The sequence below is a fragment of the Epinephelus fuscoguttatus genome, linkage group LG23 (assembly GCF_011397635.1).
Source record: "Epinephelus fuscoguttatus linkage group LG23, E.fuscoguttatus.final_Chr_v1".
Taxonomy (NCBI): Eukaryota; Metazoa; Chordata; class Actinopteri; order Perciformes; family Serranidae; genus Epinephelus; species Epinephelus fuscoguttatus.
Genome location: NC_064774.1, coordinates 27,609,127 through 27,630,792, shown reverse-complemented (window position 1 = coordinate 27,630,792; position 21,666 = coordinate 27,609,127). Strand labels below are relative to the sequence as shown.

General features: G+C 38.9%; 2 protein-coding genes across 4 annotated transcripts; both read right to left on the bottom strand.

Moving 5' to 3' along the window:
- Window positions 1-1,314: 1,314 nt before the first annotated feature.
- ugt5g1 (UDP glucuronosyltransferase 5 family, polypeptide G1) lies at window positions 1,315-7,679 on the bottom strand. Of its 2 annotated transcripts, XM_049569255.1 has the most exons (3): window positions 7,640-7,679; window positions 4,970-5,290; window positions 1,316-3,585 (listed from the first exon to the last, which is right to left on the bottom strand). In XM_049569255.1, exon 3 carries the CDS (start codon window positions 3,580-3,582, stop codon window positions 1,996-1,998), a length of 1,587 nt encoding a protein of 528 aa, XP_049425212.1. In that variant the 5' UTR covers window positions 3,583-3,585; window positions 4,970-5,290; window positions 7,640-7,679; the 3' UTR covers window positions 1,316-1,995. The 2 variants fall into 2 exon arrangements, with proteins under 2 accessions (XP_049425213.1, XP_049425212.1); XM_049569256.1 differs by lacking the exon at window positions 4,970-5,290 and having other exon boundaries at window positions 1,315-3,585; window positions 7,640-7,670.
- Window positions 7,680-14,381: 6,702 nt separating this feature from the next.
- LOC125884226 (cornifelin homolog B-like) lies at window positions 14,382-19,229 on the bottom strand. Of its 2 annotated transcripts, XM_049569081.1 has the most exons (4): window positions 19,089-19,229; window positions 16,695-16,811; window positions 16,107-16,261; window positions 14,382-15,654 (listed from the first exon to the last, which is right to left on the bottom strand). In XM_049569081.1, exons 2-4 carry the CDS (start codon window positions 16,798-16,800, stop codon window positions 15,532-15,534), a joined length of 384 nt encoding a protein of 127 aa, XP_049425038.1. In that variant the 5' UTR covers window positions 16,801-16,811; window positions 19,089-19,229; the 3' UTR covers window positions 14,382-15,531. The 2 variants fall into 2 exon arrangements, with proteins under 2 accessions (XP_049425038.1, XP_049425037.1); XM_049569080.1 differs by lacking the exon at window positions 19,089-19,229 and having other exon boundaries at window positions 16,695-17,759.
- Between the last annotated feature and the right edge of the window lie 2,437 nt (window positions 19,230-21,666).

Genomic DNA, 21,666 nt, shown 5'->3' with positions numbered 1-21,666 from the left:
CAAAAACAATTTTGTACACGCCAGTCTCACATTTGTTTGTGGTTTGCACTGAGAGATGTCATGATAAGACTCTGTGTGTTATTCTGTTTAAAAGTACAGCACAGCATGCATATAGTGTCTGACATTTTCCATCTTACGGTACATGCCTTTTAAATTTATAGAACGATGATTTTTTTTAAAGGTCCCCATTATTTAATTATCATGTTCATGTTATCTTGGTGTGTTGGTACATCCTGTGGTCCTGTGGTATTGTGCAACTACTTAGGCATTGCATAACTTCTGCACATTTCTCAGAATTCTTTAAGTTACAGCCCTGCAGAAAAGAATATATTAAAATGTGTTTAGTACGAAAAGTGTTTTTGTTTCAGTCCATATGAGCACTCAGTAGGTTCTTCTTCACGCAAAGAATTTGTGTCATACAGGAAGCTGTTGAAACTAAAGATAAACTCGGTGGTGAGGCTGTCAGATGGAGGTGTTCACCACTCTCTGTTTGTGAGATATTTGATAAACAACTGATATGATGAAAAAAGATGCCAGGTGCAAGCCATGCTTGAACGCTGCTTTGTCACTTGCTGACCCACCAGCCCATGATATTTTCTGGTAAGCCTTTCCAAACCAGCCCAGGACTCACAGATGTGTCACCCATCACTAGTTCCCAGCTATCACTCAGTGAAACTTAGGAGTAGTGATACAAAAGCCTAGCGCAGCAGCTGGATTTCTTGTAAATTCCCACAACCTATACATTAAAATGAAGTTTAAAACCTGTAGTTTTTAGCTGTAGTCTGTAAATTTCCTCCATTTAGACAACCCTGTCAAAGTATAAATAAACGCAAGCGCAACATCATTGGAATTTAAACTTATTTCCTTCCACTGAAGGATGTATTTTCTACATGTCTACTGCAAATAGATTCTATCTACAATGCGAAATGGAATCATTTGATGTATAAAACATTCTTATAAGTTTCTGGCTGATCAATGTCCCCTGTTAAAGGGTTGAGGGTGGGCTTTCAGACTGTTAATAAAATTTTGTTTAGTTAAAAACAAAATTAGAGAGAGAGAAAGAAAGACGAATAGCAGGCTAGGAAATATATTTTATGATAATTTCATTGCCAATAAATATTAGGTTAGAAAAGATTTAACTTTTCAGAAATTTCAGAAGCACCACTTTGCTACGGTTTGCGGGTTGAACAACGTATTTCTTTAAAATGGTGTGAAACGGGCTTTGAGGTACCCTTTTTCTCATTTGTTGAGTGTGTCAGAGGGGTTACCCACTCAGCAGTGGTACATGTCTAGTAGATCTTTACTTATTGTAATTGTATTGTAAGAATTTACTCTTGCTTTAGCAATGAAAACATGCATTCCCCACGCCAATAAAGCCTCTTTGAATTAAACTGAGTTTAAACCTGCCGTATTAAAAGGCAGTGTACCTGCATAACATAACATAACATGGTGTTAAATGCACCTCATGTTTCTGTTACCATTTTGCTATGTTTTGTCCCAATATAGAGACAGATCATTGTGTTGGTTGAACAGATACTGATAATGATGGCTCTGTACACCTCTACATAATAAAGATATGATAACTAGCTTGAAGTAGGAAGTTAGGAAGCTTGACAAGAACAGAATATGATGAATTGTTTAGGCTACTCCTATGATATTCAACAGTTCCACATTACGTCTTTTAAAGCATGAAAGGACAACAAGTGATTTCCGAAACTGGCAAATCTCTTTGGGGGTCAAACAACCTATCAGTTCTTTGTGATTGGCAAAAAAAAAACATTTCTATATCTGGATTGGCTTCATCTAGGACAAACATTTCACAACAGTTTATATAATGATTAAGACCTTTAATTATTTAAAGATTAGAATATGAGGCAGAAGTGTTTCCAAACTTAAAATGAGAGTCAGTAGCTGTTAAACTCCACTTATTTGTGGATGCTTGAGTGTTTATTCCCCCAGTAAACAGTCACTAAGCATGAGTTAGGTTTGAATTAGTTACTCTGCTTTTGTCTTTCTCCGGGACTTTCGGCAGCAGAGAATCCTACAGACTAAGACTGAAGCCCAGACAAACGCCCCAATGATGGCCATAATGAAAACAGCCACATCCAGGCAGTAGTAGGAGTACCAAGGCAGACTAAAACCTGCAGAGTGCAGGTGGGCTGCTCCTTTGTTCCTGATAACGTACTCGATCCAAAAGATGGCGGTGTCCATAGGAGACATTGGCCGGTCGTGGTGTAGCTCTGAGAGACGCTGAATGTTGTCACGGTACGAGGGATTCTCCAGGACGTCCTTTAAAGCCTCTAGGAAGTCTTCTTTTGTCAGTGATTCAGCTTCCACCACCCGAGCGGCCCCGCGTACTTTCAGCCGGAGCAGGTTGTCAAACTGGTCAAAGAGGAGGGGCAGGCCCACAACAGGCACGCCATGGTAAATGGCCTCATACATGCCGTTGGTGCCTCCGTGGGCTACAAAGGCACGAGTCTTGGGGTGTCCCAGGAGGTCTTTCTGAGGCAGCCATTTCATCAGCAGTGTGTTGCTCCCCAGGGAAGAAGGCTTTTCACCCACAAACTTCCACACCACCTTCTGAGGTAGCTGAGCAAGAGCAGCGGCGATGGCCTCTGTGGTCTCACGAGGCAGTGCTGACACCAGCGTTCCCAGAGACATGACCACCACCCCATTCTCCCCAGAGCTCTGCATGAAGGCCTCCAGCTCATCAGGGAGGGGACCAGGCTTTTTGCACTGGAACCCTCCTATGTAGATCACGTTGGGCATGGTGGGGCGAGGGAACTCAAAGACAAAATCTGCCCTCAACAGCCAGATATCAGCTGCACGCTGCAAAGACAGCAAGTCAGTTCCAGGAGGGAAATGCCGTTGGAATAGATCTGAGTAGGCAGGGTTAATAACATAGTGTTGTTCAACAAAACTATAGAGATGATGTAACATGTTCTTGGTTCTTTCCATGAAATCCATCTGGTCATGAAGTTCACTTCCTGACACAGGGACATAGGAGACAGGAGAAGGAGCAATGGTGAAATGGCCCTCACCATTATTGATCCAACGCACATTAAAAACCATCGGGAGCTTGAGGTAACTACCCAGAATAACCCCAATAGTCAGACCAGGGTCGGTTAACATCAAGTCAAACTCACTATCTTGCAGCTTCTTTATAAAAACAGGATCATCTAACATTGTGGCAACCGCTCTAGCAAGGATTTCATGGCCCTTTGCCAACATGGATGTGATCAAGCGCTGTTGGCAGAAAGTGCGTGTAAAAGTCAGTGACCTGCGGCATTCCATAACATTTAGTAGCATTTTATTGTAGTAGTTCAAGTCCGCCTCATCCTCAAGCATGGGCACATTAATAGAAGTGTAGATCGAAGAGTTACTTGGGATGTACCAGCTCTGGGCGGAGCGCAGGACAGTGATTTCGTGGCCTCTGGAATGCAGTTCACGGAGGATCACCTCCATGTTGATCCAGTGGCTGCCATCAACGGGCACTACCAGGATCCTGCTGCTGTTACAGCAAGTGGGCCCCAGCAACAGGAAGCAGAGCCCTGTCAGCAATATAGGGATCATGCCGGCCATTTTCTGGGAGAAACAACAGACAGAGATGATAAGGTTTGTAAAACTCTGTAACCTTTAGGTATAGCTTACGTCTTATCTGTCAGAACCCTACTTTACCCACGTCAATCACCATGTGGTCCGCTGCTACATGTGGGCTATCTTTAGTATTTTCTCTGTCACTTTGTTTGGGGGCTACAGGCAAAAACCTCAGGCTTCAGACCCGGATACTCTGTTTCTAACTGTTTTTCTACATTCATCTTGTTTCTACTACAACAAGATGACGTCAGATCATGACCAGGTACTCTGCTGCAAGTGCTTACTTTTCATACACTGCTGCATGTAGCTACATGCTAATGTCAGGTAAACATGAAATCTTGGGTTCAGATGTTGCTAATTTCTCCTCGATTTCGGATCATATTTCTGCTGGAACATCAAGGGACTGCCCTGGAAGTGCGCTGGCCGTTGTAGTGTCCAGACAGTGGAATTACTTCTGGGACTGTCACGTAATGCCATTGAGCCCAAAAGGACTTTTTTCTTATGGACTTATATTTTGAAAGAGACATCTTTAAATCAGTGCATACATTTTTTGAGCACACCTACAGAATGACTTGTTTCACTACTGGGATTTGATGCAATAAGTCCAATTAAGATTTCGAAAGTCTAAGAGGAGCTGCTCAACAAACTGGGCCCTGTCTCGAATGCTGGATCCAGTTCTCTTTAAACATCCATGAAGTACATGTAATCTTGGTTGACAGCGCTGTAAAATTTCCCAAATTTTTGATCATGTTCCTGTTGGAACATATCCAGCTGTGAAGATTATGCCTCAGAAACTTTTATTGGTTATTTTTCACTGTAGAAAATACCACTGTGCATGGTTAAAGTCATTCCTTGGCTGAAGTGACAGTGCAGAGACGCCAAGATTCAGCAGTTTTGGAAGACCAGAAAACGTGGAAACAAATGTGTTTTTTGACCGTTAAAGCATGAAACATGTGGTAGTAGTAGAAACCCTAAATACAAGTGCACCTGAAAATGAGCATAGTAAGGCCTCCATTAACCTTACATTATTGTTACAGATTTCCAACATTATGATTAGAAAGATTAACTTGAAGCCATAACTGATATTAAAGTATTCTAATTGCAATCGGAGTGAAGTTTAACTCCACAGTGAGAAGTACATTCATTCACTCCACAAAAAAAGAAAAAAGAAACTGTTTGCTTGAGCAGTTATCATACATATGCATCTTGGTGTAGTATTTCTATTTTATCAATGTGTATCTCTTGCTGTATGATCTAAAGTGAGATAAAAAAAATATAGTTAAAAGTAGTTCATAAATAATGTTTTTCTTTTTCTTTTCTTTTTTCGTTAAATTGAAAAAGAAACGTACAAAAAGTTTACCTAATGCCTCACCTGGTTCTTGTTGTATCAGAATCCAGAAGTTTGGATTGAGCTACACGTCCTCAGTGAGCTGGGATCCTATGTAATATCTGTGTTTCTGCACAGCTTAACTTTTACTCGTTACTGGGTCAAAGTCCAGCATGTGGGTTTACACTGATCCAAAGGTCTGTGCAGTGTAGTATAGTAAAGACTGATGTTGTAACCCAACTTTGTTGTTTGGTAACATTCTCCAATCCCTCTGGCTTGTGGGTATAAAGCAGGCTACAGCATTTCAGTCAGCTTCCCTCTTTACTCAACTCCAGCATGTTCCCCCGACTTTGTTACACCTGTGCCCTGCAAAACAATGGCACACAAGAACTACAGTTCCTTTTACTCTCACCTGAGGCTAAGGGAACATAAAATAGTGATTTAAAGGAACACATGAAAATTAGGGATGCACAATATTGGATTTTTGCCAATATCTGATATGCCGATATGTAACAACATTGCCTGAAGGGATTACATGTCTTGTCTGACCTAAGAACGCCTCCCGGGCCCCCAGGAAATGGAAAGCATTGCTGGGGAGAGGGCTGTCTGGAATGTTTTGCTGGGCCTGCTGCCCCCGATACCCAACTTCGGATAAGCGAGTGAAAATGGATGGATGGATGGATGGATGAAATACCTAATTTTAGTGATCATCAAGTCTCTTCTGTAGTGGAATTAACATCATACTATACATGCATACTCATATTGTGATGGCCCACCAGCAGATGGAGACATAAAACACAACGCTCTTCAGTGTCTGTAATATTTATTGTGCAAAATAAGAAAAAACATGTTGGCCGATTCAGACAGTTCATTTAAAGCTGGTGTTGCCCGATACTGATGACGTGCCAATATTACCTAATGAAAATATATAAATAAAATAAAGTGCTATTAATGACAATGATTTGGGTTTGGCGAAGGTCTCAGTGACTCAACTCAATTCACAACTTGGATGACAGTTTTTTTTTTAGAGATTCCTAATTCAGTACTCACAGCCAAGTTCAAAGCACAGATGTGACAATAGGCTCATTTGAGAAGAGCCAGGCCTGCACAGAATTGATCACCACCGACTGCTGCCCAGTGCATGCTGGTTAAGGTCGAGTCATACCAAACCAACATCAAAGAAATGGTCTCGACAAAGTCCAACTGTTGCATCACCTCACATCGCCTGTGTCTTGGCCAAAAAGTTGCTTTTCATCATACTGCAAAGACAGCAGCCAACAGCCAATAGCACGTACGCTCCGCACCGACATGAGAGGAAATAGCTGTTCATAGCAGCAGGCGCTGTGGTCTGTTTTTGTTATTCGAAAAGGGGAAAGTTGAAGACCGACAAGACGGATTGAAGATACTGATTAGCCAGTTAGCACAGAGTGTTGGCTTGGTGCGTCAGGGCCCTTAGATTTTTGTCTGACTTGAGCCTGGCTTGCTCAGACGTCATTAACACGTGGGCGACAATAACTTCACAAGATCGAGGCAGCCGCAGTCACTCTACACTGATTGCAAGAACCAGGGCATTAATCATAATTAATTTATTTCACTTATTCTGGGACTGTCTACCTGTTACAATAATCAACCAGAATTTTTCAATGTCAATTTCCCTGTGTGCCCCTAAGTATGCTTGCTGGGCCTGAAGTTGGATAATATAATGTTGGAGTAACTGTTGAGTGCCTATGGACACTGGCTCACCTATCTACTAAGAAACTAATTCTTTTAAACTGGAAGTAGTGTAAAGCAGCCTGCTGCTTCACAAGGGACTCTTGGCTGGACTTACTAAACACTGAACGGGCAGCCTGCCTGTTGAAAGACTTTGATAAGGGGCTGGAAGACCACTGGGACACTGTCCTTACACACTAAACAGTGGCCCCCAGTTTGTATATCTGTTGTATGTTACATATGCTACATGAATGTCGCCCCATTCATACAGATCTTAAAGTATCTATAGTCTATTGTATATTAGTAAAGCTTTAATTGGCCTACTCTATCATAATTAGAACAATTTAAGACTGTGAACAAACTGATAAGGTCTGATAACATTTCAATAAATTGGAATCAGATCTAACAGGATGTGGGTGTTTCTGTGACTTCCTGTACAGACTGAGGACTGCTGAAAGCTGTCCGACTTGACTGTGGCTTTGTCTCACCGCCTCTTGCTGCTGTCGCCTGATCTCATCTACTTTTGAGGCGAGGCGCGCTTCATCTCGAACGTGCGTAATCTGATTGTCGAGGAAACTTCAGAGAGAGCAGGGGGGAAAATCCAAACTGGGCCACTGTCAGAGAGTGTGAGACGGGAGTGGCAGGGAACGAGGGAAGGAGGAAGCAGCAAGGTCACACAGTGGAGGGAAAATAAAAGTGAGCATTGGTGATTACAATAACAGCACGAGTCACTGTTCAACAGTCATATCAGTGAGCTGCAGCCTTCCCCTTTTCTCCTCTGCCTCTGTGGAGCAACATAAACCTGAGCCAGGGAGCAGCAGTCAGCTGGAAGTAACAGCTATACACAGAGATGAAGATATGCAGCTGTGGCTTCAGAATTTACAACAAGTAGTAACAAGATCAGGGCTTGTTTGTATCGTTACTTATTACTGAATCACCCTTAAGAATGGCTGAAAGAGCATTCTTTTCTTAAAAACACAATATAAGCATAACACTCCTACTTACAGTGAAGAGTAGCAGTTAGCTTTAAGAGCAGCTGTTTTTGTGATCACATGACTAATGTCATGAGTGTTCAGACAGCCAATCAGAGACAAGGATTTCATGCAAGTTAAGTCTGTGGGAAAAAAAAAAGCTCCGATACCTTCCAAAATCCTTTATGATGAAGCTAATTAAAGTTAATTTTATGTGTGAAGCCACCAATCACACTAAAAGGCGTAGCATCATAGGAATACTATAAAGAATGTCAGACTGGAGCAGGGAGGAAAGTCTGCTGCTGGTAGAGATGGTAGCCTACATGAGAGTGAACATGTAATAAAATGAATGTTTGCATTAGACTTTAAGAGTGGAGAAAGAAGGTAGTTGGATTGATAAGAAAAACAACGCCATCTTTATTTTTGTTGTTTGTACCCCAGAGGAATTAAAAAAGAAACATCCTAACATCCTTTAAAAGCTACATTTGACACTCACAAGAAAGCAGCAACTGCATCTGGAGCAATAAAGGTATTATATTTTTGTTACTCTCTCAGTTAAATGACATGTTTCTATCGTGACCAATGATATATTGCAAAGTCATTTAAAAATCCTCAGAAGATGAATTCTTGCCTCTGTGTCCATCCATCACCCATTCAAGGCCCTATAGACTACTCTTGACCAACTTAAAGGGTAACTGTGGTATTGTCCAACCTGGACCCATGTTTTTGTGTCTGTGTGACTACTGGGATCATCAGTTTTTAAGATTGTTACAGTATTGATGGAGACAGTGAAATAGGCTGTGATGCGGGCCTAATTCCTGCAGGCAACTGAGCACTGTTAATTTATGTCCACTAAAAGCGCTCAGATTGTTATTACAAGTGTCTGACAACTTATTGAAAGGATCCCCACTGAGGTTGATCTTTGTGTTATTGAGTAAGATCCTTTTTGTTTAACCAGAAACGTATGAGTTGCCGTTTGTAAAGTGGCTCACGCTGAAAATAACATCAACATTTTGCCACATTTAGCTTCAAACAATAAACATTGTTTACATTGTAAACATTTTTTAACGTCACCTTTTACCACATTTACAGTAGTATTTGTTAATTTAGAAATATATTAAATAGTTAAATCTAAATATTAAATGTGGCACCAAAATGTTAAATGTTAAATCTAAATATTAAATCTAAATCTAAATGTTAAATCCAAATATTAAATATAAATATAAATATAAATATAAATGTTAAATCTAAATGCTAAATCTAATTCTAAATATTAAATCTAAATGCTAAATATAAATATAAATGTTAAATCTAAATATTAAATCTAAATCTAAATGTTAAATCTAAATGCTAAATCTAAATCTAAATGTTAAATCTAAATGTTCTGGGTGAAACTAAATATTTAGCTAATATGCAAATTCACACTGCCGGTCACCGGAAGTACCAAAATAAAAGCTTGTGATGGTCAGACTGTGTTTATAGAATCAAATAACGAATTGGGGGAAATGGACACTTGAACATACATTAGCATGATAATAACTACCTAAAATAACAAGAAACATGTTTGGAGAAATTTTATTTGACGTGTACTTTGAGTTGTTAGTGTCCCTTCGGAGGGACTAACAACCTAAGCTAAGCTAACAACCGTTAGCTGTTAGCCCTGTTAGCGGTGTCTGTAATGACTCATTAACTCTTAAACGGTCCGTGAAAAAAATATTTTTTCGCAGCGGATGTCTTAGTTACAACATGATTGATCTAGCAAAGCAGTTTTGTGTTGCGATGTGTGGTATTTATTCAGTTTTGGGAAATCATGATGTGCATCAGTGGCCACAGCCGCAGCAGCAGCAGCAAAGCTAACATCAGGACGTCATCTGTTAAAAGCCTCCCATTGTCGGATACGACATGAGATTACTCCAGTTAGCTCAGTCATATTGTAACTAAGACATCCACTGGAAAAAAAAAATTTTTCACGGACCGTTTAGAGTTAATGAGTCATTACAGGCACCGCTAACGGGGCTAACAGCTAACGGTTAGCCCCGCTAATCTATGATAACCATGTTATTATTTTCAGAACGTGATAGTAATGTTTGTTCAATCATTGTGTTTATAGACTTTACAAACACCAGATTAGTCTAAACGGTGATATAGTGACGAGAAAAATGTGAGATATGCATATATATATACAGTACAGGCCAAAAGTTTGGACACACCTTCTCATTCAATGCGTTTTCTTTATTTTCATGACTATTTACATTTTAGATTCTCACTGAAGGCGTCAAAACTATGAATGAACACATGTGGAGTTATGTACTTAACAAAAAAAGGTGAAATAACTGAAAACATGTTTTATATTCTAGTTTCTTCAAAATAGCCACCCTTTGCTCTGATTACTGCTTTGCACACTCTTGGCATTCTCTCCATGAGCTTCAAGAGGTAGTCACAACACTTTTTTAAACATTGTTTGAAGCTAAATGTGACAAAATGTTGATGTTATTTTCAGCGTGAGCCACTTAACAAACGGCACCCCATAGAAACGGCCCCAAAATCGCCATTGCCAAACACACCAGACTCCATTTAAATGAATAGTCATTTAAGCATGTATAGAGCCAGCATATTTCCACATCTGAGTTTATTTTAATCAAACTAGTGTTGGTGATTGGTGACAGAGTGGGGAGACAAACGAAGATGGTTTCTGTCGACCTTGCATGAAGTGTGTTTGTGCTGATAAAATTGTTTATTTAATTGGAGTCTAGTGGGACAGCGATAGAGCTATTTCTGGTTAGGCAAAAAGAATTTGACTCTTTTATAAAGAGGTCTATCCCTGTAGGGATCCTGTCCATAATGTTGTCAAATACTTAAAATGACAATCTGAGCCTGCCATTGGCAAAAACAAGCACTTTTAGTGGACATACAATAATGGTGCTCAATTGTCTGTGGGGATTATGTTGCAGCCTGTTTTGCCACTGCCATTTTAAGCAACCTTGAGAAACCTCAGAATTGGACCAAGTTCAGTAACTGTTGTTCCAGTCAGTCACTTAGACACAAAAACATGGGAAAATGGGGTCCAGGTTTTAAGTTGTCCTTTAAAGCAACACAACCTTTCTGGACATTTTACACTTTTCTTTGTTTAGGTTAAAATGCTATTAATAAGCTGATGGCACACTACAATGTAAGTGAATTCCACCAGAGATAAAAACTCCTAATTATACCATTCTCATATTGGCCGAACATCCTGTCTGTCTTCCCCACGTGGAGGCCTCCAACTGACATAACTGCTCCCGTAACATCCCCAGCCACTCCCAAAAAATCTCGGGTCAAAATCGGCTCTGCTTTCGAGCGATCGTGAAGACTGATGCAGCTTCATCCTGAGCTAAAAAGCGACGAGATGGTCGCAGAGTTTCTGCTGGACAGGTATTTTTAGTAGCCTCCAATGTAACATAGGTTATAACGCTATATGACAACACAGCATCCAGTTGCTAACGGTTAGCCTACTGTCTTGTTTGTTGCCAGTCACCAGTACTATCTAACGTTAGCGTTTACGTTATATTATAAAACTCATCAGTCATCACTGACCCCGGATAAGTTTCAAAACTCCAGGGTTGCGTTTGACTGTGCAGGACAGGTAGCGTTATGTTCTGTTTGCTTCTAATATAACATATAATGTTATATGACAACACGGCATCCAGTTACTAATGGCTAGCGTTAGCCAACTGTAGTGTAGCCTCTGAAACATTAATGTTATTGTCCTTGTGCGTTTCCACTTACTAGTAATGTTAACGCTACTATCAAACGTTAGCACTGTAACCTTATTCTAAAACTCAGTCATCCCTGACTCCAGTTGAGTTTTAAAACTCCGGGTTTGCGTTTGACTGTCTTGGTTGTAACGTTACACTTGCTCTCATCTTCCGCGTATCTAACGTTACCTTGCCAATGCCTACATCTATCATAGACGTAATGAGGACGTAATGGATGAGGGGGATGGGACTTTGGAGGGAGGCGGGACTTCAAATTGGATGTTCAAATTTTTGTGTTGTGTGAAATGCAAGAAAGGTAAGAGCTGATTTAAGAGTATGTTTTTGTAAAGAATCATGATAAATAGCCTCCCAAGTTAATGTAACATATTCCTACTTTTCTTTCACTTCACAAATTTCTCACTTTGAGTTTCACAAATAGGAGCCTAGTTGTGTTAAGGATGACATAAACCATCAGTTGACTGAACAGTGTAAGTAGCCAGTTTAAGTGCTGAAAAAAAAAACCGAGATCCATATTTATCATTTATTTTTACATTTTGAATAAGAACTAAATATAATCCCACCTCAGAGCGGACATAAGTGCTATTTCTGAAGCTTCCTACGCACCCACCCAGCAAGCAGCAAGAGATCATTTGAGAAAGAAAGGCATCACACTCACATATCTGATTAATCGTGACATCTTCTAGCTTTTATCAGAAGGTACACTGTAGATTCCAATGGCTCCGAGATGGCGTGATGCAGATAAAGTGAAGATAATGACAAGCATGTAAAGGTATGCATTGTGCTGTCTGAAACTACTAAACTTCCTTGTTTTTTAACATCTAAAAGTTGACCAGATATGCATCACTATAAGAATTATGGACTAGTTTGGACTTATTTTTCAGATAAGATTTTATATTTTGGCCCAGGTGTATTGCACTTTATAGGTTATCTGATAACTCGTAAAACTCAGAGGCGGAGGTCATGTCTCCCTGAGCAAAGACACAAAAGACAGAAGTAATGTAGCAGCTATGAAAAAGTAAAGTCTTCCTTATATACAAACTCTCCTGGATTCTGTAGCGGTGATAAACAGCAACTCTCATGGACATGGAAACAGGGGGTGTGCGATGGGAGAAACACTATCTGGCCCATGGCACAATCAGCAGGGGGAGACAAAAACACTCTCCAAACTCAGATGGGTTTCAGTGACAACAGGTCTTATCTGAGAGGGAGTAACAGATCCTGTATCAGGAGGGTTCAAAATAGCCTGGGCAGTTTCATGAAACATTTCAGACTAGAACACTTTAAATTGATAATGGTCTTCATATAAAAGGAAAACAATGCTTCTTATGATATATGTCCATAGGAAAAGGGTAACAACAAACCTGCACGTGATGGAATGCCCAGTTAAGCAAGTAGTTCCTGTAGAATACGAAACTGGAGTAAAGATGCCAATTGGTCTTCACATTTTTCAAGTAGGTTTATTTCCTGTGAATACTTAAAACCATTTTGTTTTGGTGGTGCTCAGTTTTATTTAAAGACCAGTTCATTGGGCACAAAAGTCACTTCCCAATTTGTAAAAGTCTAAATTTGGGGTCAGTGGTTAGAGTTGAGGTTAGGGATGGGATGGGGGTCAATAGGGACGGAGATTGTGTAGGTCCCCAAGGAGGGGCACAATCGGCACCGGCACAGGTTGTTCACTTTAAGAAGGATGATGCAGTTATTAATTCTTATTTCCCTTTCTGATGTTCTAAGAATTATATTCATATAGACCCTCTGTACATGCCCTCCTAAAACAACTCCTATATGCCCAGGAAAAAAAAATTTAAATTAAAACTGCAAAAAAAATGACAAATTAAGCTATACAAAAAAGAAAAAAAATCCCAAAATTACAGGAAGCTCGAGGAGAGGTCAAAAGGTCACTTGGGGCACCACAATCCCACTATATCGAGTCTATTATTGAAGAGGATTAGAAACCCATGCCCTAAATCAGCAACATTGGCAACAGCAACAGAATTCTAAAAAGGATTTATTAAGGAAGAGAAATAACAATGATAATTAACCCGATCCCCCGTTTCCATTCCTCCATCCTTAAAAGGAAAGGTCAAAGGTTAAGTAAGAAGAAAAAAAAAAAAAAAAAAAAAAAAAGGGGTGGGGGGGGGTTAGGGTTGGGTTAGGGGTAGGGGTTAGGCAAATAGTGGTCATGGTTATGTTTAGGGTTAGTGGTTCATTATGTTGTCCCCAAAAGTGACATAAAAACATCCTCTTTGATGTTGAAATGTCAGCTGTATTTGAGCTGTTGGGCCTTGGACTTGTCTTGGACTTCACCTAAGCGGTCTTGACTTCAGCCCTTGTTTAACGTACACTTGTGACTTAGTCCAGATATCCCCTTGACATTATTTCCATGCACCAGGGGCAAACAACACCTGCCATCCTACAAAGGAAGACACTTTTTAAGACATTTCAATCTTCGAAGCAGCCACATAACGATCAGAGTTTCAGACTGCATGTTGCTCATGAACACTTCTGTTGCCATGGTGATTGGGCAAATAAGGAAGGCCTGAGAATGAAAATATTTATTATAGTTTATTTCTCATGGGAGTCTTTCAGCATTCATTGCACCTTTTCAAGGTTGACCTAAAGCCCAAATATCTGAACAAAGCTCCCGGGACAACCACCGGTTCAAAACCTTTCCTTCCTTCAATTGTTCTGCGTCATGATATGGCTCATTTCAATCCCCATGACAGTGTCCACACCATGTATTCACATGCCTAGCGTGCACTATCACTATTTATCAAAATAGTGGTCAAATCTCTGGAACTTCCTTGAATGCACACGATACAATCATTCATCCTCCTAATCGAAAAGCCTTTTGTTTCGAGATAGTCTGTGCAGTGCACTTTTAATTTTAACTGTAATTTGAAAAACACTATCGTTCTTCATTACATGGAGCACTTTAAGGCATGATTTACACATGCATGTGTGGTTAGCATAGGGTAGAACACTGACTTTGGAACTGTTTAAGAGGACCCACAAAGCCATGTGTTAAATGCAAAGTACTTTAATATGTGTGATATGAAAAATCTCCAGCAACTAATACAGGCTGAATAATTCAAGAGCATAAATGTGGAAAAACTCTGTATGTTTTATTACAAATGCATCTGCAGTGCAACTTCTTCTGGCTAACAATTACAATATTCTAACTGGTCATACAAGAAAAGCGAAATTTGTACATCTTTATAATGAAAGGTATGCAGGAAAAAAATGTTGACAGTCTACATCCATGTTAGCAATTTGTCATACAGTGCTTTGAGCTACCATCAGCATGCTAGTATACTAGTATAGCGTACTCACAATGACAATGCCAACCACCAGACTGGGGACTCCCTATTGTTCCTACTGCTCATAATTCTGAAACCTCAATAGTCTTAAAATGTCCCATTGGACTAAGAGCCCATTTGTGCGGCTGTCTAACAAATTGGCTTTAGTGCTGATGGAACACCTTTCAAGCTATTGAGGTTATGGAGTAATGGGCAGTTGGAACAACGGCATGGCACCAATAGGGAGATGCTAAGCAGGTAATGTTTACCATGTTCACTGTCTTGATATAGCATGAAGCATAAAGTACAGTTGTCGCTGGCTGATGGGAATAATATTAGTTTTGCAGTATTTGGTCATAAACAAAAGTAGTGGACAATTTAAAATTGTAACCTGATGACAGTGCTAAATAAAAGGTCAGAAGATCACCAAAGTCAGACGATTCATCTTCTAGGGATTGTGACTTTTTGTACCAAATTTCTTTCAGTGGACATGTTTTTGACAGTTCAAGATCCCCAGTCGAAAGCCACATAGCTAAAAATCACCACCACATAACAAGTGAAAATGAACCCATATATAAACATATAAATAGTCTACTTCTAAAGAATAACAATCAGTGCTAGGGATCAAGCAATCCGTCTGCCAGAGGAACACATAAAACATCTTCGAAGTGACAGAGGAAAAAGAAAAGTTGCATTAGCGGATGACAAAAGCCAAGGCCAGTGCTTATCTCTTTTCTATGTCATGAAGTGATGTAACACATATGACCCTCATGTGCTGATCTTTAATCAGCTGCTCAGTAACATTCCTCAGAGGCAGACGGCTTGAAACAGATCACAAGTAATGATGATGCTGTGGGGAATTAAGCAATGTGTTCTTATTGGACCGTCATGTTGACGAAGGTAATGGGACTACTCCTTGCTTTGATTTCTCTTGCCAGTTGACACCAGTTGCAGGGCCCGCAGCAGCAGGCAATCACGCAGTCATTGCAAACTGTACCCTGTGAAGACAGAGAGACACAGGTGGGGGGTAGATAAGAGGGGTTAGAAGTTCAGCTTTTAAATGGTTCATGATCACAAATACAGTTTTACACAAGGAGACTGATTTGCATCACACTACAGCTACCAGCACTGCAACACAGCTGATTTATATTTATTGATATTAATCGCCATCAAAGTCTACCTAAACAAATCGGCTGGAACAAAGGAACACCGTGTACTGCTACCCGCTTTAATGACCATACTACATGAATTGCTGGATGTTGTCTAGGAACATAAACAAGGACTGTGACAAAAGGCTGAACAGGTTTAAGATTGATCAGAGATCAGATAAACACGTAAGGCAACAAGGACTTTTATGCTGGTAAACAGTTTGCTTGTAAGTACTGACGCATTTGAGATGCATTTTACCGACACCAAAATGCCTAAGGCTTAGAAAGCATAGCATCTGTACCTCAATGCCATATCGCGTGCGTACTGACACCCTGAGGGCTGTGGTTATAGGAGGAATGAGTCCATAAGCATCCAGCAGAGGTAAACACACACACTCCCCGGCCTCAAATGATGTCTTGCAGGCGAAGCAGGGAAGACACCAAAAGGCAAGACAACCTGTAAAAAAGTCACATTTATGATTAACAAAAGGACTGTGCTCATCTAATCTCAGCTATCAATGAAATTATGGTCATATATCTTTTCTGGAACTGTTACGCCTCTTAACGGTGTACACGCGTCACTGTGGCACTCAAACAGAAAAATTGCAAACAAGTCAGAATGTTGAGATGTGATGTCTTGTATTATCTGATAGAAACTGCTGCTGCTAGTTTGCAGAATGCTGTTGGTTTGCATTATCATACGGCACATCAAAACACTGCAATGCCTGATCTCCAATCTTCTGTCCAAAACCAAATCTGTGTGACTGAGCAGCACAGTTTCAACGTCATGCACAATGGAGGGATTTAGATGGTGATTTCTTGTCTCAACACGTATACTAAAAGCCGCACCTCCTTATTGGTCACAGTAAAATACAGTCAGGTCCACTTACACTGGGGCAGGTCTTGGCAGCAATCACAGATGCCAGAGGTCCATTCGTGGGATGTCGTGTTCATGATGAACGGCCTGGGCTGATTAACGACCATTTTGCTAGTCATGATTGCTGTTTCTGACAAAAAAACCCCCAAAGAAACACAGATTACAGAAAATGTTGAGTCAAAAACCTCTGCTAATTGTAAGCACTTGGGTCCATGGGTGTCAATTTGTGTTGAAAAGTGGTGGGGACGTAAGGGCTCGTGTGAAATAACCAAGGGATCGGTATGAGGTTGTAGGTGATAATTACAGCAGGTTGGGGGGGACATCTGTGCATCTAAAGGGAAAAGCCTACAGGCTCCTACCAAGGGTGATGTTTCTTTTCAACTTTTGGGGGGACACATGAGGCAGGGTCTCTTGGGGTCCACCCCCAGGAGATTTGGGGCATCAAATACTTTTATGGTGGAAATGTGTTTATTAATGTAAAAGAAAACCATACTTGGAATGGGAGGAGTTTAAACCAGACCTGGGTAGAGCTTAAACCAGATATAGCTAGGACTAACCAGACGTTGGGTTAATAAGAAGTTGCCATATTTATTATTCATTAGAAAACTATTTAGAGTACAGCCTCGGATTGAGTTTCAGATCATTTTTGATCTGAAGAGAGAGTAAGAGACGAGCCCAGCTTGCAGGAGTACGGATATTGACACATTTTAATTGCCTGATACGCAAACTTGTATAAGGTACATTATCTGCACTGGATTCTTGCTTCATCTTCAGCCCTAACTATTATAACACATCCTATTTTGTGTCTTTTCTTTAGTGAAGCAACATCTTTGTGTTTCTTTTTAGCCTTATATTTTCTGGACAATGCACATTTGTCTCCTCAATATTTACATTGCACTGTATGTAAGAAGGGGACACGTCCCCACCGTCCCCTACTATAAATGATGCCTATGCTTGAGTTCATAAAGCAAAGGCGGTAGTAATGCCAGTGTTTCATGGTAAATGATACAATACACTGAACATTACTATCTGCATTGCTTGAAGAGGATATTTCTTTGGTGGCACCCGTAGAAAGTTTTCTATAATGGTGGCCAGATGGGGCCACTGAAAGTCTTGTGGTGGCACACCAAAACCAAAAGCCATAATTAAATTTCAGGAATTCGATTATGCTGTTGAAGTATGTAGGCAAGTTGAAAATTATGTTAGTATGAGGAGTTAAGGAATTGCATACTGATAAACTTTGGTTTCTTATTTTACAGTAAATGTGACTAATTATCTGATGTGCATAATAGCAGTACAGTTAACATTTGAGTTCCACAAGAATCTTGTTTTATATTCAGATATCTTGAGGTGAGAGTTCAAGGGAACCCTTTGAAAACGGCCATGCCAGTTTTTCCCTTGCTAAAAGTAATCCTAAATTTGAAGCATTTAGCTCGAGTCACAACAAGCTATGCCAGCATGGTTAGTAGCCTCTAGTTTCACAAAATACCACTACTTAGCTAGCTAAAATGAGCCTGCCACAACATCTTAAAGACAGTAATATCAGTCTTCAATTAGTTTTTGCCACTGGGGTGGCAGTGGGAGCACCAGCAATTATCTGGACCCCCCCTTACAGGTGCCATTGATTTTGTTGGTTCCTGAGAAGCAGACATGCTATTCAATTGACTACTGCAAAAGTACATTTGAACATTAAATTTTACACCTACTTTAAGATTTCATATATGTGGAGTAGTGCATTTTTGCGGTTCATTTTTATAAACAATTACGTTATGGCTAAAATAAACTTTAAAAAGTAGCACACCTCTTGGAAATCAGACAAATTATTTTTTAAAAATTCATTGCAAGATTTTATATCTGTTATTTGCCACAGAATGGTTCAGTAGTTGTGGACGTGATATCTTTAGGCAATAATATCAGTAGCTGGAGTCATAATTGGCTAAATTGACTCATTAAACCAAAATGAAGTTTATTTACTAATTGTGTGGTCCAAGGAGCAGTGCCCGATTTAAGATCCTGGTGATTTAACAAAAGTAAAGCCAAGGTTTTCAGTTTCTAGTTCTAGGAAAGAGAATTTCACACTCATAAGTATACTGAACAGTCATGAGAGTTACACATTGCTGTAAAAGCCTCATATCTTTGACCTTTCGGAAAGCAAGATAAACAGATTTTATAGTAGTGTACAGCTCCGTAGGTTAGAGTTCAACTACTTCTGCTCTTTGCAAAAATCCACAGGTTGCAGAATTTCCTGAACAGCTAGACCACACAATCATGCATGAATTATTATCAGAAAAAGGTTTCCTTTTTGAAAAAATACAGTATAATTCAGTATAAATTGGAAATTACGTGATCCGTCCTACAGCCAATCTGGATGCTGTCAATAAAACTATATACTTGTGGATTGTCTTACCTTACTTCAGCAGAGTTCAGTGAAGTGATGGATTTGCAGGGCAGCGTAGCATCTTATAGACTCACTGTAGAGCAGTGAACGTGACAGGACAACAGGGGATGCATATCAATGACTGGTCCGTCCAGTTGGACACGCGTCAATACTTTCAACAGTCAGACATCATACTATCTGCCCGTCACACATCATTTAAAATCTTAGACGTCATTGTGCTACAAAATGCACATTACCTCATTTTTTAAAGGGTGTTCGTAGACAGAGGTATGTGATAAGAACAGAAGAGAATGTCCTACCTACAGTGCTTATCCTGGTGTGCCTCTATGCCTTTGTTTGAATGTTACAGAGTGGTTAGTGAAATAAATGATTTTCTTTCTGTTCCCTCTGTTTCTTTCCCTGCCTTTCTCCAAGACGATGATCTTTTGAGGATGAAAAAATGTAATAAATGATGTTAAGTGGAAAAGTAAGATTAGTCTTAAATAATTATTTCAATTAATCTACAATAATGTCTCAAGAAAATGTTCCTTTTCTAATTGTGGGATCAATATATTTTCCTTCTAAAATCCATATTTTTGTCCATCTGGGAAAATGCTCAAATATTCCAGGAATGATTTTTAAATGGAGCAGCGAGTTGCATTTGCTGCATATTTATAAAGAAATGTAAACAGACTGTTAACCATATGAAATTACATACAATGATATGTCTTTGTAAATGTGTGGCAAGATCAAACTTATGTTGTCCAACAGAGAGTTTACAAACTTTGTGTTCTAGTTGTAATCATCAGTGCGTTAACTTTTTTAAAGAATGAAGTGGTGGATGAAGTATTCAGATTTGTAATTACGTAAGAAAAGTAACAATATAACCCATTGTAAAAAATACTTGTGTGTGTGTGAGTGTGTCTGTGTGTTAATTGAAAAAAAACATGAAAAAAAGTCATAATATAGTATGTAATTAAAACTGTCAAAAAACAACCCCATCTCATTCCAAAGTCATCGAATACAGATGCTTGGGCAGTGACTGTCAGCGTCAGACACAGACCATGAAAGCCGTCTTGTCACATCAGCATGATATGCAGTCAGTAGCTGCATAGTCATAGTATGTCATATAAAGTCATAGAATAGTATGCCAGAAAAATATCATTGTATAATATGTCATTTAAAGTCATAGTATAGTATGTCATGTTAAGTCATAGCATAGTATGTCATATATAAGCCATAGTATAGTATGTCATATAAAAGTCATAAAATAGTATGTCATATATAAGCCATAGTATAGTATGTTATATTCAGTAAAGTCATAGTATAGTATGTCATATGAAGTCATAGCATAGTATGTCATATAGGCCATAGTATAGTATGTTATATACAGTAAAGTCATAGTATAGTATGTCATAAAAATATCATTGTATAATATGTCATTTAAAAGTCATAGTATAGTATGTCATATACAGTAAAGTCATAGTATAGTATGTCATATAAAGTCATAGTATAGTTAGTCATATAAAGTCATAGTATAGTATGTCATATACAGTAAAGTCAAAGTATAGTATGTCATATAAAAGTCATAGTATAGTATGTCATATATAAGCCATAGTATAGCATGTCATATACAATAAACTCATAATACAGTATGTCATATATAAGTCATAGTATAGTATGTCATATACAGTAAAGTCAAAGTATACTATGTCATATAAAAGTCATAGTATAGTATGTCATATAAAGTCATAGTATAGTTAGTCATATAAAGTCATAGTATGGTACGTCATATAAAAGTCAAAATAGTATGTCATATATAAGTCATAGTATAGTTTGTCATATAAAAGTCATAGTATAGTTAGTCATATAAAGTGATAGTATAGTATGTGAGAAACAGTTATAAAAAAAAACCCATCATACTATAGAATGTCATAAAAAGCTACAAAAAAGTCACAATAAAGTAAGTCATAAAAAAGTCACAGTATAGTATGTTGTTAGAAATGCATAGTATGGTATGCTGCAAAACAAGTCATAGTATAGTATGTTGTTAAACAAAAAGGGAGAAGCAACATAGGAGTCAAAGAAACAAGTACACCGTGCAAAACAAAGTTTATTTTATATACAGTCAATGAAAAATAAAAAATGGAACAGAAATTGGTACATGATAATGACGAAGAGTTTTTAAAAGCCAGCCAATGGATGATGATGGAGGAGTACCTCTATAGTGCCTGCAGAAAATGACATACAGAAAGGCAGGGCATCTTTGGGCCTAACACACTATATAAAAAATCATGAGAGAAAAGTCATTCTTAGTATGTTTTTTAAAAAGTTTAAAAATTCAGGTTGTGTTCTGTCATAGTAAAGTATGTTGTTAAAAAGTTAAAAGAAAAATGTAATTTAAAAAAGTCATAGTATAGTATGTGCTAAAAAGCTACAAAACAACAAAAGCATAGTTTGTCATAAAAAGCAACAAAAAGTAATCGTACAGTATGTCATCAAAAGCTACAAAAAAGCCATAGTATAGTGTGTCATCAAAAAATGTTTAGATAACAATGGTGTAGTATTTTATAAAAAAAAAGTCAAAGTATATATGTAGAAAAAAATG